The sequence below is a fragment of the Vanessa cardui genome, chromosome 6 (genome assembly GCF_905220365.1).
Source record: "Vanessa cardui chromosome 6, ilVanCard2.1, whole genome shotgun sequence".
In the NCBI taxonomy this organism is placed as follows: domain Eukaryota; kingdom Metazoa; phylum Arthropoda; class Insecta; order Lepidoptera; family Nymphalidae; genus Vanessa; species Vanessa cardui.
The window spans coordinates 11,158,342-11,174,286 of NC_061128.1; the positions used below are offsets into that span (position 1 = coordinate 11,158,342).

Genomic DNA, 15,945 nt, shown 5'->3' on the forward strand with positions numbered 1-15,945 from the left:
AAATACTTAGAAGATTCCACGCATTCTTTACTTATAAAAATAGATATACAGGGTTTAAATTCTTTATGAGCGAGCTAATGCAAGTCACGTTGCAAATATAAATTAAAATGCTGAATGATGGTTGAAAAACGAAGAAAACTTAACTTATGACGTTATATACAAAGACAGACTCAACGGTCTTAACGATACGAAGATCGTAAACTCGATGAGATTGATTAGTGATTATTCAGTGTTTCCCTATTTATAGAATACTCGAAGAAACAAAGAACCAAAACAAGATATTCAATCGAATCCGTCCTTTTCATCGCTCATGAACAATATTTCAGTTAGCTGGCCTCGTGACAAATATAGTACATTTATATCTAAACATTTAACTTTACACTGATGCAAGAAATAAAAAAAAAAAAAAAACAACATTTCTATACAAATTGATGATAGTTGTTTTTGCTTTGGAGATGAATAATTATGTAATACTATTAAGCAACATTTTCGATTTATCCTCGTAGACTTGGAACATCGCAATGTAATTTCACACTTTTATTGTTATATTAACAATTACAGACGTCATAAAATGCATGATCTCAAAATATATTTCACAAATCAAATCAAATCAAAATAAACTTTATTCAAGTGGACTTCTACAAGCACTTTTGAATCGTCATTTAACAATTAAGTGAAGCTACCACCGGTTCGGAATGTAGATTCTACCGAGAAGAACCGGCAAGAAACTCAGTAGTTACTCTTTTTCAACATTTCAAATTCAATCATATTCGTTAAATACAATTATATATGTATGTATGTCAGTCCCGTTATCGACTTGTTATACCTTTACAATACGAGATGTTTAGATATAATGTTTACAATTACAACCCAGTGACCCATATCGGTCATCTAACTGGCTTAAGGTTCAAGTGATCTCAGCGTCTGAGACAATAGCGTGTCATCATTTCGAAACGTGTCAAGTGGTCACTCGAACTCGGAGGTAAGTTCAGACAACGATTTTACAACCTGCTTATTGTGTCATTGGCTTTTTAGCGATGTTAGCAGATAAAGTATACCACGAAGCACAACAACGACATACCAATTGTTGACCTAACGTATTGTTATTTCAATTTAACCCTTTATCACTTACTAAGTCAAAATTTAAATGTTCTCTGTTTAAGTGTGTTTTAGAATCGCTATATTGCAAGACTAAATTGTATTTGAGGCTGCCAATACACATATTCAATATAACCAATAATAAATGGCAAGATTTATTTCTCTTTCGTTTGTAAATATTTCCTCTCAAAAATACAATTATATACAATACCATATTTATTTATGTTCCTGTAATCATTTGTATATTCTTAGCAACATGCCTTATTGTTTTTCTTCATTAGATTTAAATCTATTAATAGACAAGGAATGGGTCAAGTATCCTTTCAAGTTTAATAAGACAAGACAATCACAAAAATTAAGAAAACATTCCAGAATCACATACATTGTACATAAAGAATTACTTGGAAAGAAAGATTCTATAAAAGATAAAACCAACATTTCGCAATAATCAGGTCAGTTCAGGTCATCCGTAGGTCATTTTGTCCGTCAAGCGCTATAAAAATGAAAATAAACAGTTGACTAACTATTGATCCTTAATTTTTAAATTATTTGTGTCGCAACTGAACCAAATGTATATCCCTCTGAGTTTCTTTCGCCGCTTCTTGGTCAGGTCTGAAGTGTTAAACTCGGAACCGGTGGTAGATTTTTGACTATCAATAAGCAAGTGTAATCATTTCAATTCAATTCTTAGTTTAATGGCTTTTAGTCGTGCCGACAGGGCGTAGATTTCGCCAATATCACGTAGGTAATCATTTCTGTATATAATAAAGACTTTTGACTTTGATACATAATGCCTTAAATAAATTAAATGTGTTCATTCGTCTCGTACTTGTAAAATTTCTTACATAGATTTTAGTGACCAATTTTTGGGGAATATTTTAAAATCCGACGCAACAACATACATATTGATGCAACGTCGTGATATTCGTGGGCGTGGAATACTGTTACGTTCCCACTTGGAGCACGGCGTGAGTGATCCATTTCGTAATACCTGGCTATCGTGTACTGTTCACTATTAATCACTTTCAAGTATTTTTGGGCTCGATAATTGGTAAATTGTATCACAAGCACTGCAATTACTTACTGTTACCATATCGAATAAATATATAATGGATAGAAAATTCTTGATTTTGAGAGTACTTGAAAACAATTTCATATCAAGAAACTAGCAGACTTAGTATCATTCCAACAACATTGTATATATGGCGTCAACAGAAATCTTATTGGATTATCAGTAATTCTGTTATGGATGTTTGTTTCACTTGAAATTATTGGAAGTGATAAGTATTTAGAAAGTTGAGAATTAACAATTAAACTAAAATCGTTCCCAAATACTTATCTTAAGCGTGTTTGACTATATTACAAATCTACCTCATCATATCGAAAAAACTGTTAACATATCGTATATAAATATAATATGGTTATTCATGTTACACCTTTATATATTAAATATATATTTACTTGGTTGGGTGAATATGCAAAAACTCTTATATTAAAAATATACAAGACCGATATTGTGTTCCGTATTCTAAGAATTTGCGAACATACTTTAGCTTGATATCTAAACCGGAATCCTTTCAAGAAGAACTTCGACGCTTATAAAATGATCAAACGTTTAATCAGTAGCCGAACTCCTTTGTTTACTGAGGTCTTATCGAACGATAATACATGGTCCACACAAATAGTAGACTAAGCTTCTATATTAATATCTATATTTTTATATGTTAAGCTTTGACGTCATATTCTCTTAATTTATATAATAACCATTGTGAAATTTGATAAATATGTATGCATAGCCATAAAGCTAAAAATCCCTTACCGATACATAGTCATTTTTGGAGCAGTTTCCCTTTCATCACACGCAACAAACGATCAACAATGATCGTACATCGATCCTTCGAAATTTAACTAAACAATAATTTAATTATCTCCTAAGTAATAATTAATATATAACCTATTTTAATTAATGTTGTCTTAAATTTTCGCGATTCATCCGTTATAAATAGTTCTATTTTAATTATTTCAAAGATATTATATATAGCCTTATTCGAAGGTAAAGACGATTTGAAATCGAAACTTTTTTGCAGTATTTGCAGCGGCAACACTAAAAAATAGCTCACGAAATAAATACAGTATAAAGATAATAATTAAGAAGAAGACATTCGCGATTCGATAAGCAGCATTAACCACTGTTTATGTATTCTGGTTTGAGGATGATTGAGTCAGTCAACAGGCACAAGGGACAAAACATCTTAATTCCTAAGTTTGGCGGCACTTTGTCAATGTAAGGAATGGTTAATATTTAGCCGGTTATGTCCATTGAAATCATTGAATATAAGATGTATGAACAGGATATTAGCTAAGACATAATTCAGTAATCGGTGTAATGGCTTTATCGTCCCGTTTATGTGACACGAACTACACTACTCTGACAAGCCTTAAACCAAGATACTTAGTTTGGTAATTGTTAAATGCCTACTGTAACAAGACGACGTCACGATTAGTTTACGCCAGTTGTGATCTTACATTGGATAATTTATTAGATATTGAATTTAAAATTATTTAACTTTATTAAGATTATTTAAGCAAGTAAAATAACATATAAAACATATAATATACAAGATAATAAGTGATTGAAATAATTATGTGTTCCTAACTTATTTCGGCAATGCACCATGCGTAAATAAAAAAAATACAATGCATAGAGAAAATATAACTCAGAATGAGGATTGTCGCAGTCCAATATGACGGACGGATAAAAAAAAAATCAAAGTATACTTTATTCAAGTGGGCTTTTACAAGCACTTTTGAATCGTCATTTAACAATTAAGTGAAGCTACCACCGGTTCGGAAAGTAGATTCTACTGAGAAGAACCGGCAAGAAACTCAGTAGCTACTCTTTTTCAACATTTAAAAAAATACAGTCATGTTAGTTAATTTTTAAGTTAATACAATTATTAAATTAATATATCCTGCCTGGAAGTCAACAGGTATTAATTCCACGCTTTTTTATCATCTACAAAATCTTGTATCGAATAATACGCCTTTTTCACTAATGTATTTTTTGTAAACGATTTGAATTTACGAGACGGCAAAGTTAAAAATGTCTGTGGAATTAACTAAAAAAAGATTAGGAACAAGGAATATCTTAACTTTCCGAGGCACGGGACCACTCTACCAACTCTTACTTAGAGCTGTTACTGAAGAATACTTTGACATAAAAAGTTCGATTTGTTCCTGAGATCTCATAATCTCTATACGAGGCAACTGTAGTAACTACTAACTACTATACTGGATTAAGTAGTTAATATCCATTACCAAAGAACCAAATCGATTACACGACCACCCCCTAATCGTGATTAATAGATGTATGTCAATCGTTACAGCTAGAACTCAGCGACTAGGTTTATGTTGTATATTAATATACCTACATTTGTCTTGTGTGTTTATTTCGTAATGCCGTTGACTCGTTAGTTGTATTTCGACATTGACCTTCACGTACTATCAATATCGAGAACCGAGCACGAACACGCAATGTATGTTTATCAAAACTATAAATTCCTTTGCAATAAAACATATTAATAAATTCAGGAAATGTGTAATGATAACAGGATATTTATAGTTGGTCTCTTTTTTTACGCAAGAATTTTTCGTTATTATTATTGACTCTGCTGATTTTAGGCGATACTTCCTAATTTTTAATACGTATTCAAAAAAACTGTGTCGTAAGTTACATCGATTACATTAGTATATTCGCACACATGTCATAAACACAACAACAAATAGCATACTTTGAGGTTAGCTATGTACAAATATGCAACTATGAATTAGTATCTAGCTAGAAACGTTGTTTGTACGACTATATTAAGAATGATCTGAGCATTTTTAGACGGCAAAACATTATTGTTATTGCAAATCCCAATACAAGGCTCAATAATAAGCAAGGAAATGTTAATAAATTTATTTTCAGTCTGTAAGATGCAAATTACCGTTATAAAATATACGAAGTATAGAATGCTGTATCAAAATTTTCCCTCTAAAACAATAACTTCAGTAAAGTTTTCTGTTACTCTACATTGAATGACACACTTAAACCCTTTGTCATCACTATATGTATTTAAACAAAGAATCAAAACTAAGAATAGTACGAATGTAATTGTTTTTGTTTAAAATTCAATGATTAATTGTTCTGTATAGTGTTTATTTGTTTCAGAAATTAAAAATGTTGGTATAATTAGCTATTATTTAATCCGGAAAATTCAAGAAAAAAACTCAGCGTCTATTCTTGTCGTGTGACATTTTATGTAACTATTATATAAAATATTCGCCTTATTAATTTCTTTTTTTTTTTTCAGGTGACACACAAGACCTCTGGCAAGGTCATGGTTCTAAAGATGAACCAGCAGAGGGCGAACCGTCCCAATATGCTCCGGGAAGTACAGCTGATGAACAAATTAAAACACCCCTACATCTTAGGGTGAGTATCGTTTGATTTCCTAAGGTATAAAATATGGATGATAATTTCGTAACAATTCTTTTTTTTTTTTAATTCCGAAATAATTTGAACTGATTATAAAAACAGATAATTCTTCGAAACCAAAATCTATTTAATTCATAACTCTTTCTAGTCGTTTAAGTCACTAAAACAAATCCGAAAAATCGACATATAGCTAACACAATGATGTCTTAACGTAGTAGAACGTATTGTTTCTTAAACTTTCAAATAACAATAAAAGAGTACGCATAAAAAACAAAATACATGGTGAAATAAATTTCATAACCGAAACCGGTAAAATTAACAAAGCAAAGATAACAGAACCGGTGTTTGCATGAACATTTACGAGCTGCCAATATTGGTGCCTTTATTTATTTATCGTTTAACGAACTCGCCAGCGCCTCTGTTTCATACATCATCGTACCGTACGACGTTGTTTTGAGAAATTGATCCTAACAAACACTGGAAACTGGTTGCCGGATTACATTATCGAGACCGCCCATAGTACCGAATTTAAAGGCGTCTATAGTTGTTGTGGGTGGGATTTCTGTAATATAAATTGTAACTGACTGAGGAACACTTTGAAGTATTAGTATTAAAGTAACAGCATAAAAATTATTGAAAATGTAATAATATAAACAAATTTACTCATTCAATTACCAGGAATGCAGAATGGGTAGAGAGCTACGTTTAAATAAATGTCTTGATTTTTTTAATTAAACGTATGCAATATGAACGCGTGGACGCTAGTTATCATTAGGGCGGTCTGATAGTTTCATCGGTCGCAGGCTGCCGCCTAGTGCTGTTCACACTGCGTATCGTGCGCACTTTTATCGATATATCGATATCAACACCGTCACCCAAATCGACTATTAAGTCGTAGCAATGTCAAATCAAATAAAATAAAATCGATTTTATTCAAGTCAACTTCACAATGAAGCGTTTTTGAATTGTTTATAATTAAATACTACCACCGTTTCGGAAAGCTGCTCCTAGCGAGAAGAAACGGCAAAGAACTCGCATAGCTCTTTTCAAATAAACAGATTTACAATGCTGTTCTTTACAGTTTCCTGTAATGGATCCCGAGCCTAACTCCAGGCATTTCTTTCTAAAAAGTACTCCTTTAATGAATAATATTATTATTAATAGAGTTTATTTGTTATTCCATTGCCCAAAAAACGTTCTTTTTATCGTATGCAATGCCGATAAACGTGTTCGGGGATGTATTTATCGGATCCCCCTAATGTGAATGATGCTATTGAAATCCGTATGCCGATATACAAATGACACGTACGGTACGATAAATCTGTCGGGTCGTTCTAATGTGAAAAAGCTCGTAGAAATGTCAATCCCAACAATAGGGACGGGACCTCGTCGTGGGCGGTTAGTGCTTGCGTTTCCCGTTGTGGGTTCAAACCCGAACGATAAAAGTAGATAATAATTTCGATTGAATCTAATCTATTTGGATTATGATCGAAGTCACAACAAAATTTTAAGATTCATTTTCGTTATGAAATAAAAAAAATAATGGATTGAAAAAAGAATTGATTAAACCTTTATGTAATGTAAATGTAATAAAATTGTAATCATAATTATATAGATACATCTTAAAGATCTTTAAATAAACGTATGAAAAAGTACAATAGGTCATAGGAAAATGTTTATATCTCTTTAAAATCTCTAATAAAATCCCCATCTTACCCGTGCGCGATCATTTCCCTTAATTCATCAGTTAAAAGTAATTTAACAGTTAAAGGTAAGTGAACTAGTTAATTTATAGTCACAATGGACGTAACATCTTAGTTCCCATGGCTCGCGGGCCGCGGCGCATTAACGGTGCAAGGAATAATTAATACTTCTTACAGTATGAATGACTATGGTCGGGTGTGACCACTTATCATCAGGTAGCTCGACTCGTTACAACTTATTATAAAAATGTTTAACTGTATGTCTGTGTCTTTAGGTCATTTGACTATGACCCAAAGACACAACTAAGTGCAATATGTGGTTATTGTCGCCTAATTTACTCCTTATATTACATCAACTTTCTGCCAGTGAAACTGCCGTCAAAATCGGTCCAACCATTCCTGAGATCAGCCTGAACGAACAGACTGACAAACAAAAATAGTAAAATATGTTATTTTGGTATATGTGCCATGTATTCATGCATATGTATATAGTAAATAGCTGTTTGTTTAATATTACAAACACACACTCCAATTAACAGAATTGGAGTGTGTGTTTGTATATAGAATATGTATGTATAACATTTGTATAATAATGATTCATCAATGTCCGTAAGTTATGACAAGGGTAGAAATAATATCTTCTGAACAATTTATTGAAGAATATATTTACATTTGTGTTTTAATATAGTCTTACAGCAAGTATAAACTTTATAAGTATATTAAATTATACGTGTTGTATTAAACATATGGGGATATGTAATCAAAAATTGTTATTTTAATCCGTCGTCCTTATGGAACATATTATGATATTAACGGTACATAAACATATCTATACATATACTAAAATTGGAGTGTCTGTTTGTAATATTAAAATAGCTCTTTTTACTCAATGCATACACTGTACATATTCCAAAATAATATTTTTTACAATTCTCTCTGTTTGTTCCGGCTAATCTCTGGAACGGCTGGACCGATTTTGACGGCACATTCACTAGCAGATAACTGATATAATATGGAGTAACTTAGATTATATATTTTTTTTTTGTTAAATTCAAATGCGTAAAAGGTCGCGGGCACAGTTAGTATTTGAAGAATAAGAGTTTTATTTAATAAACCAAAGTTATGGTAATCGTTGTGCTGTCTTCGTAATAAGTATTTGTTGCATAAAATTGTAAACCGACTCAAACACGCTCTCGATTTAGCGATTGACTCGTCTGAACCCGGTAAAGCTAAGTCGATGAATACCGTTTAAAATTTCGAGAACAATAAACATTCTAAAAACAGCGTAATATTTGTTTTGTTTAAACCTCATAACTTATGAGATAATTAATAAATTGAAATCCTATTTATATAACACAGACAAGTTCAAAATATATCTGTACTAGCAATCCGCCCCGGCTTCGGACGGGTGCAATAATGATGCAAAATATACTAAAGAGTTTGTTTATTTACGACATCACATTAGAAACTTCTAAAATTATCAGTGTTGGTTAACTATATTGTTCATGTATTATATACAAAAACCTTCCTCTTGAAACTATGTATATATATGAACAGTCGGGGTAAGAAAAGGTTCGTCACGTTAACGAGAATGACATACAACAACAACAACAACAACAGCCTGTAAATTCCCACTGCTGGGCTAAAGGCCTCCTCTCCCTTTGAGGAGAAGGCTTGGAACATATTCCACCACGCTGTTCCAATGCGGGTTGGTGGAATACACATGTGGTAGAATTTCTATGAAATTTGTCACATGCAGGTTTCCTCACGATGTTTTCCTTCACCGCTGAGCACGAGATGAATTATAAAGACAAATTAAGCACATGAATCAGCGGTGCTTGCCTGGGTTTGAACCCGCAATCATCGGTTAAGATGCACGCGTTCTAACCATCCATCTCGACTCTTATGACATATTGTGTCGCAATGATTTGATGTTTAGGTTCAAAAGGTACTAAGAGTTTAAGACTTGACAAAGGAATGGATTTGAAAACTGACGAAGGTTTTCTTACTCTGATTGTACATAGGAACAGACAGCGGCAAGCGTCTTTGTTATACTAAGTTATGATAAGAAACAACATTCCTCCCTTCACACTACGTATTTGCTTAAACCGTTTTCACTTTTAAAATCTTAACATCTCCTGATCATACAAGTGTGCCTTTGTTTTGTATCTACACAAAAAAAAGCTTTTACAGATCGTTTTTTTCAATCAACGTTACAAAGTTGTGTCAATTGACAAACAAGGAATAACTGGTATAACACCCCGTGCGCATGCGCTTACGCTAGTCAGGGTGTCAATTCTACGAACAAATTGTCATTTCATCGGAATATAATCGAAACGTTATCATTGCCGGGGTCAAATTTTACGATTTAATAAAAAAACATTTTGTATCTCACTCGCGAAATAAACCTGTAAATTTCTCACTGCTGGGATAAGGTCTCCTCTTCCATTAAGAAGAGCATTTGGAACATATTCCACCACGATGTTCCAATGCGAGTTGATGAAATGCACATGTGGCAGAATTTCAGTGAAATTAGACACATGCAGGTTTCCTCACTATGTTTTCCTTCACCGCCGAGCACGAGATGAATTACAAGCACAAATTAAGTGGTTAGCCACTGGGCCATCTCAGCTCCATATTGCATTTAATATTGTAATATTGTAATATTATAAACTCGCGTTCTGCGGTGAGGTTCGAGTTTCTTGTTACAGAATAACCTTACAGTTACGATTAAGCTGAGTTTTGACTTGTAGTCGAAGTTGGATCATAATAGAATCGGGAAAGTATGATAACCGTTATGTTAGTGGAATTAGCCCGCAGGTCACAGCGAAGCCTTCTCTAAACGAGAATCGCTTTGCACGTAACGCGTTACGAAATAACAACAAAATCCCGAACAATAGAGCGCACTGTTTCAGTTCATTTCCTGCTCGCTTATCTTAAACGAAATAAAAACAATGCACCTCTGATGCGATTGTTGAATAATATTTTTCTCAGCAACTAGGACGCTTCTTCACTTTTGAACGACCTTTTTTTATATACATACGAATTATAAAATTACGTAATTTCAAGATATAACGTACTACTTAATATTTCGCAATATAGTATAGAAAAGTGTGTTTAAGTAAGTGCTTTATTTTTTATAAACACATTTGAAATTTATACCAACAACAAAATCAGAAATCAAGCTACAGCTAAAACTAATGTTCATACATTTTATAATAAATAGAATATAACCTCCGTGGTCGAGTGGTGTGTACACCGGTTTTTCATTTTTCATCACTCCGATATCCCGGATTCGATTCCCGGCCGAGTCAATGCAGATGATCATTAGTTTTCTAGTTGTCTTGGGTCTGGATGTTTGTGGTACCGTCTTTACTTCTGATTTTCCATAAAACAAGTGCTTTAGCTACTTACATTGGGATCAGAGTAATGTTTGTGATGTTGTCTCATATTTATTTATTTAATAACGATTCGTGATTATTTATAATTTAAAGGATGTATTACAGGTGATGAAATAAACTAGGACTTAAAAAACACATATTAAGGTTTTATTAATGTATGGCGTTAGGACCAGATTAATGCGATACTACTCGAAAAGCAATACAAAGTATCATTCCAACTATTATATCTCTCCTATCTCTCTCCGTGATAAAAACCAAGTTCCAATTTTAACGTTTCTGTACGTGACTGTAGTGACTTTGGGTTAAATCCAGTTAGTTTGTATAAGATGCCTCAAGTATCTCGAGTCTTTTATGAACTATCATTATCATTTAAGCAAATTTTATGGAAAAATAGTAACATTAATCTATATTGGATCACGACAACGAACTATAGCCTATTCCAATGGAAGTAGTACAAAAAATAAACAAAAATTGGATTTACGTATTTCATAAGTTTTTTTAATAGCTCGGTTGTATTGTGGGTTCTTGATTAATATGTATTTTTTATTATACAACACCATTGCACCTGGTTAGGTGAATATAAGTGGTTATTTATTTTCACTTTAATTTTACTGTTAAAAGTACGATAATAGTTTCGTTGACGTTCGAAACGCTTTTTTCGCTTATCCATAGTGAATACCATAATATATTAAGCTCTCAACTAATGTGAAAAACTAATATTTATTTAAAAAACTAGCGGCCCGACCCGGCTTCGCACGGCAATGCTGATACTAAATATAGTAGAGAATATTTAAATTATCAGTGTTTGTATTACCCACGCATTATATACAAAAACTTTCCTCTCGAATCACTCTATCTATTTAAAAAAAAAACGCATCAAAATTAATTGCGTAATTTTAAAGATCTAAGCATACGTAGGGACAGACAGACATAATGATGATAATAATTATATACAGGTAAACCTATAAAGACAATAAATATTCACTCTCCACTTTTCACGTTGACTTCCTAGGAAGGATTTGAACTTTCACCGAGATGTGATGCGATCGTCTCTGCGTGTATATCTATCATTTGAAGCGTTTATTTTATTTATCATGGCACTTGCATTATAATTGAGCCCTCTCTAACCGCAGCACGCCAATTCTTAATTGGCAATTTGTATTGATTGCTTGATAGATTGATGAACCCCGACACCGGTCTCATTCTACAAGACCCCTTAAGTGATAGTTTTGTGTTTAAGCAACTACTTCCTTGTTTATTTATTATTTTACATTTAAAATTAAAAATGTAAAGCGCGAAGCTAATACTTGTTGATTTTCAGGAAGGATATATTACATTAGACATAACTTATTTCAAATATTGAAAAAAAGTAAGTTTATCGCCATTTCATCTCGATAGAATGATTCCAAATCGGTGATAGCTTTGCTTTTGATACAGTTCTGTAAAATGACGATTCAAAAGCCTACTTGAATAAAGTATGATTTGATTTTGAAAGTTTATTGAGCTTATATTATCAACATATTAAAATGATCAAAAAATACAATAGTTTTTTGTTCTCATATAGAGAACGTGTTTTAACCCCCAGGCATTTCATGCCCACTGTTTTATGATACAAAAGGGTTGAACCTCAAAATGTGTTTTGAATGTCGTCTCAAGTGGACCGTTGTTTCTGCTTTTGACTTCCCTGCATTTGTTACACCGCTCCCATTACAAGTACTTTGACACTACTTGCATATATATTTTTTTTAAACTTTGAATAATAACGCCGCTGTAACAACGTTAAATATTTATTGCAATAATTTAATTTGTTCTGTGTCAAATGTATTTTCTAGAATTAACTTAGTGTTTAACTCATCTGCTAAGAACGAGCAAGTCATGTTTATGTAATTAAGATTTTAATTACAATAATTAAAACGTTATAATTACATTGACAACTTGAGGAGGTTCAGCGAAGCGTTTCCAGCGTTATACGTATTCGTCTGTCCTTGCAGAATTAGTCATAGCTTGCTACCGACGCTGACTTTGCGTGGTACTAATATTTTACTCAGTATTTACGTACCAGGACTGATATTTCTTAATTACCCTCCAGAAACGATTACTAAATGAAACAACAAGTTACAAACATAGCAAAACTTCATAATATTAATACGTTTATAATCGTCAAAGGTGAAGTCTGTAGATTTGTTTTGCTGATACTTTAATATAATTAAGCTCTATTGTACAATAAATTGATTCATGAATTTTCGATATGATATGTTAAATGTTGATTCCAATTAAACGTCAGGAACTTATTTACTAAATATTACTTACTTACTTACTAAATATTCTAAGCACATCGAATGCTTATACAACGAGGTTAAACCGTTTGCCGATTTATAATTTAAAAATTAAAATTTCAGATTCATGGGCGTGTGTGTACACGAAGGTCAACTCCACGCTCTCACGGAGTACATGGAGGGTGGGTCTTTGGAGCAGCTAATACTCGGTAGGCCTCTTCAGCCGCTGCCGCAGTCCTTGAGGATATCGCTAGCTACCGATGTCGCTGAGGGCATGATGTACTTGCATTCATTGGGTGTCTTCCATAGAGATCTTACTACTAAGGTAAGATCATCCTTATCATCGTAATTTCCTTGTTCCGATTTTGTGGCGTAAAAATAATTTCATGCCTCATACTTTTAGTGCTAAATTTGTTCTCCGCCATATTATGGTTGATGGTTGACATTAAGCACATCGATTGATTAATGCTCTTAGCGTTTACGACAACCAGGTGTTGAGAGAGTATGGCTGATGACTTTCTCATAATTAAAATCACATAAGACGTTTTAGTCCTATGTATATATTTTTGACTTTAATTTTTTTCAGAATGTATTGTTAAGAAAAGTTGGCGACGGCGAGTATACCGCCGTTGTGGCAGACTTCGGCTTAGCTGCCAGGATACCTCATCCAATGTAAGTAACCTAAACTGTAATAACAACAACAAAAGCATCCTATAAATGTCCCACTGCTGGGCTAGGCCTCCTTTCCCTTTGAGGAGAAGGTATGGAATATTTTCCACTACGCTGTTCCAATGCGGATTGGTAGAATTCATAATGTGGCAGTATATCTATGAAATTAGACACATTCAGGTTTCCTCTTGATGTTTTCCTTCACCGCCGAGCACGAAATGAATTATAAACAAAATTATGCCCATGAATATTCTGGGGGGTCTTGACTGGATTTGAACCCGTAATCATCGGTTAACATGCACATGTTTTAACCGATGGGTCATCTCGGCTCTTGGTTGTTGTTGTTGTCACAACTGTAATATAAATTGCAAAAAAGATGTCGTTTCATCAACAAAGGTTGTTTTGTTATTAAGGATGGTTTCAATATCATTATCATAAGAAGCGACACGAATAACAGTAAAAGTTGAATCGTAAAGAAGCGACTCTGTGCATATCTAATAATAATTAAACGCACGTACAGTCATCAGTCTGTACGGAGCGTCACGCCATTTCGCGTGCAAAAACCGATATCGTGTGACGGAACGGGTCGTTTGTCAAGTTTAGCCAATTCATCAAGGTGGTATTTCGTAAGAACCACCCTTCACTTTTGTTTATGATGCGTGAACATTGCTACGAAGAAACTCGTATCATGTACCATAATTTTTCTATGATGACATGTCAACCCGTCATGTGACCATTTACCATTATGACCATGTCTGCCTACCTATATTATAACAAAACAAAAAAATTCTTATAGATCTTTATGGTTGTGAAGATTTTATCATTTAAATTCTTACATATTCGAGTCATTACTATAAACTGGTCAAAAAAAGTATAGACTGTATAACACTTCAAGGCAGAGTCCTTAGAAGAAGCTCCGTTGGGAGCCAATCCCGATGCTCCTATACGGTTGGGGTAGCGGATAAATCATGAACACGATTTGAACACATGAAACCTTTCGACTTAAGATCTTTTCTGTCTTCTGAACATGTTTGTGTTTGTGGGTCACACAAATGATACAAAAAAATTGATGATGACGTAACTCAAATAAATGAAATGTTTTGACATCAATAAAAGGTCACAAGTTCTTTTGCTATACAAAAGTTGTCAATACTAATTATGAAAAAAGTATATTCGTATATAAGTAAACTGTTTCCTGTTCTTCCTTAGGCTGGCTAGTAGAAAATGTTTTTAATAAGAAGTTATGTAGAGTCAGACTAAGAAAAACTTCGTCAGTTTTCAAATTAATTCCTTTATCAAGTCTTAAGTTCTTAGTACCTTTTGAAACTAAACATCAAATCATTGCGGCGCAATTTGACATTCTCGATCAGTAAAGCAGATTATCGGTCATACTGAGCAGACGAAAATAGATCTTAAGGTGACGAACCTTTCCTTACTCCGACTGTACATTTTATATCAAATCTGGTAATTAATCTTCACGATTAAAAATGGATCTTTCTTATATTTCTCAGCAACGGTCATCGTTTACCTAGCGTCGGGTCCCCATGGTGGATGTCACCGGAGTGTCTGAGGGGTCGGTGGTACGATAATCGCTCAGACATATTCTCGTATGGGATCATTTTGTGCCAACTTATAGCGAGGGTAAGTTCAAATAGCCGTGAAAATATCAATTCAGAAAATAAAATTGTTTGTTAACTTTAAATAGAATAATAAAAAATTATAAGGTAAATTTTAATTATAATCGAATATCTCTGCTTTTTGTGCATCTTTAAAAAAGAGTTCTTTTCGAAGGTGGATGCGGATCCAGACGTTTTGCCGCGGACAGATAACTTCGGCCTAAACTACATGGCATTCGTGGAGCTTTGCGACGAAGATACTGTACCAGATTTCCTTCGCCTAGCTTTCAATTGCTGCATTGTAAGTATTTTACGAAACATAAAAAGAAATAGGTGTGCGTCTCAGGACGCCCGTCAGAAGAGATAACTTAAAGAGTCCGCAATATGGCTGACATTGTGAATTAGAATGACAAAGGTGGTCGCTCGTATACGAGAGCGATAGGCAGGCAGCGAAAGAAAATTATTTGAAAAATTACTTAATAACAAAAAAATAAAGAATTCAATTTGATTAAAAGTAACATTATTTGCAGTACGAGCCCAAAGCTCGGCCGCTATTCCCGGAGATAGTGAGCAAACTCGCCGAGGTGAAGGAGGGCCTCGACGACGCCGCGTGGGAGTGTCATACGCCTAACAACTCCTACGACAGGTGCGTGCGTGACCCGGCTACCGAGACCGTGGTCGTTTGTGAGCTTAAGTCATTGA

General features: G+C 33.7%; 1 protein-coding gene across 1 annotated transcript in view; it reads left to right on the forward strand.

Annotated features, from left to right (window-relative positions):
• The window catches only part of LOC124530340 (dual specificity testis-specific protein kinase 1), a 98,131-nt gene that overhangs the window by 76,563 nt on the left and 5,623 nt on the right, over positions 1–15,945 (forward strand). Inside the window, exons 2-7 of the mRNA XM_047104476.1 lie at positions 5,454–5,575; positions 13,082–13,283; positions 13,545–13,630; positions 15,139–15,268; positions 15,419–15,544; positions 15,774–15,889. Of these exons, the coding sequence (XP_046960432.1) occupies positions 5,454–5,575; positions 13,082–13,283; positions 13,545–13,630; positions 15,139–15,268; positions 15,419–15,544; positions 15,774–15,889 (782 nt within the window). The remainder of the gene's footprint in view (positions 1–5,453; positions 5,576–13,081; positions 13,284–13,544; positions 13,631–15,138; positions 15,269–15,418; positions 15,545–15,773; positions 15,890–15,945) is intronic.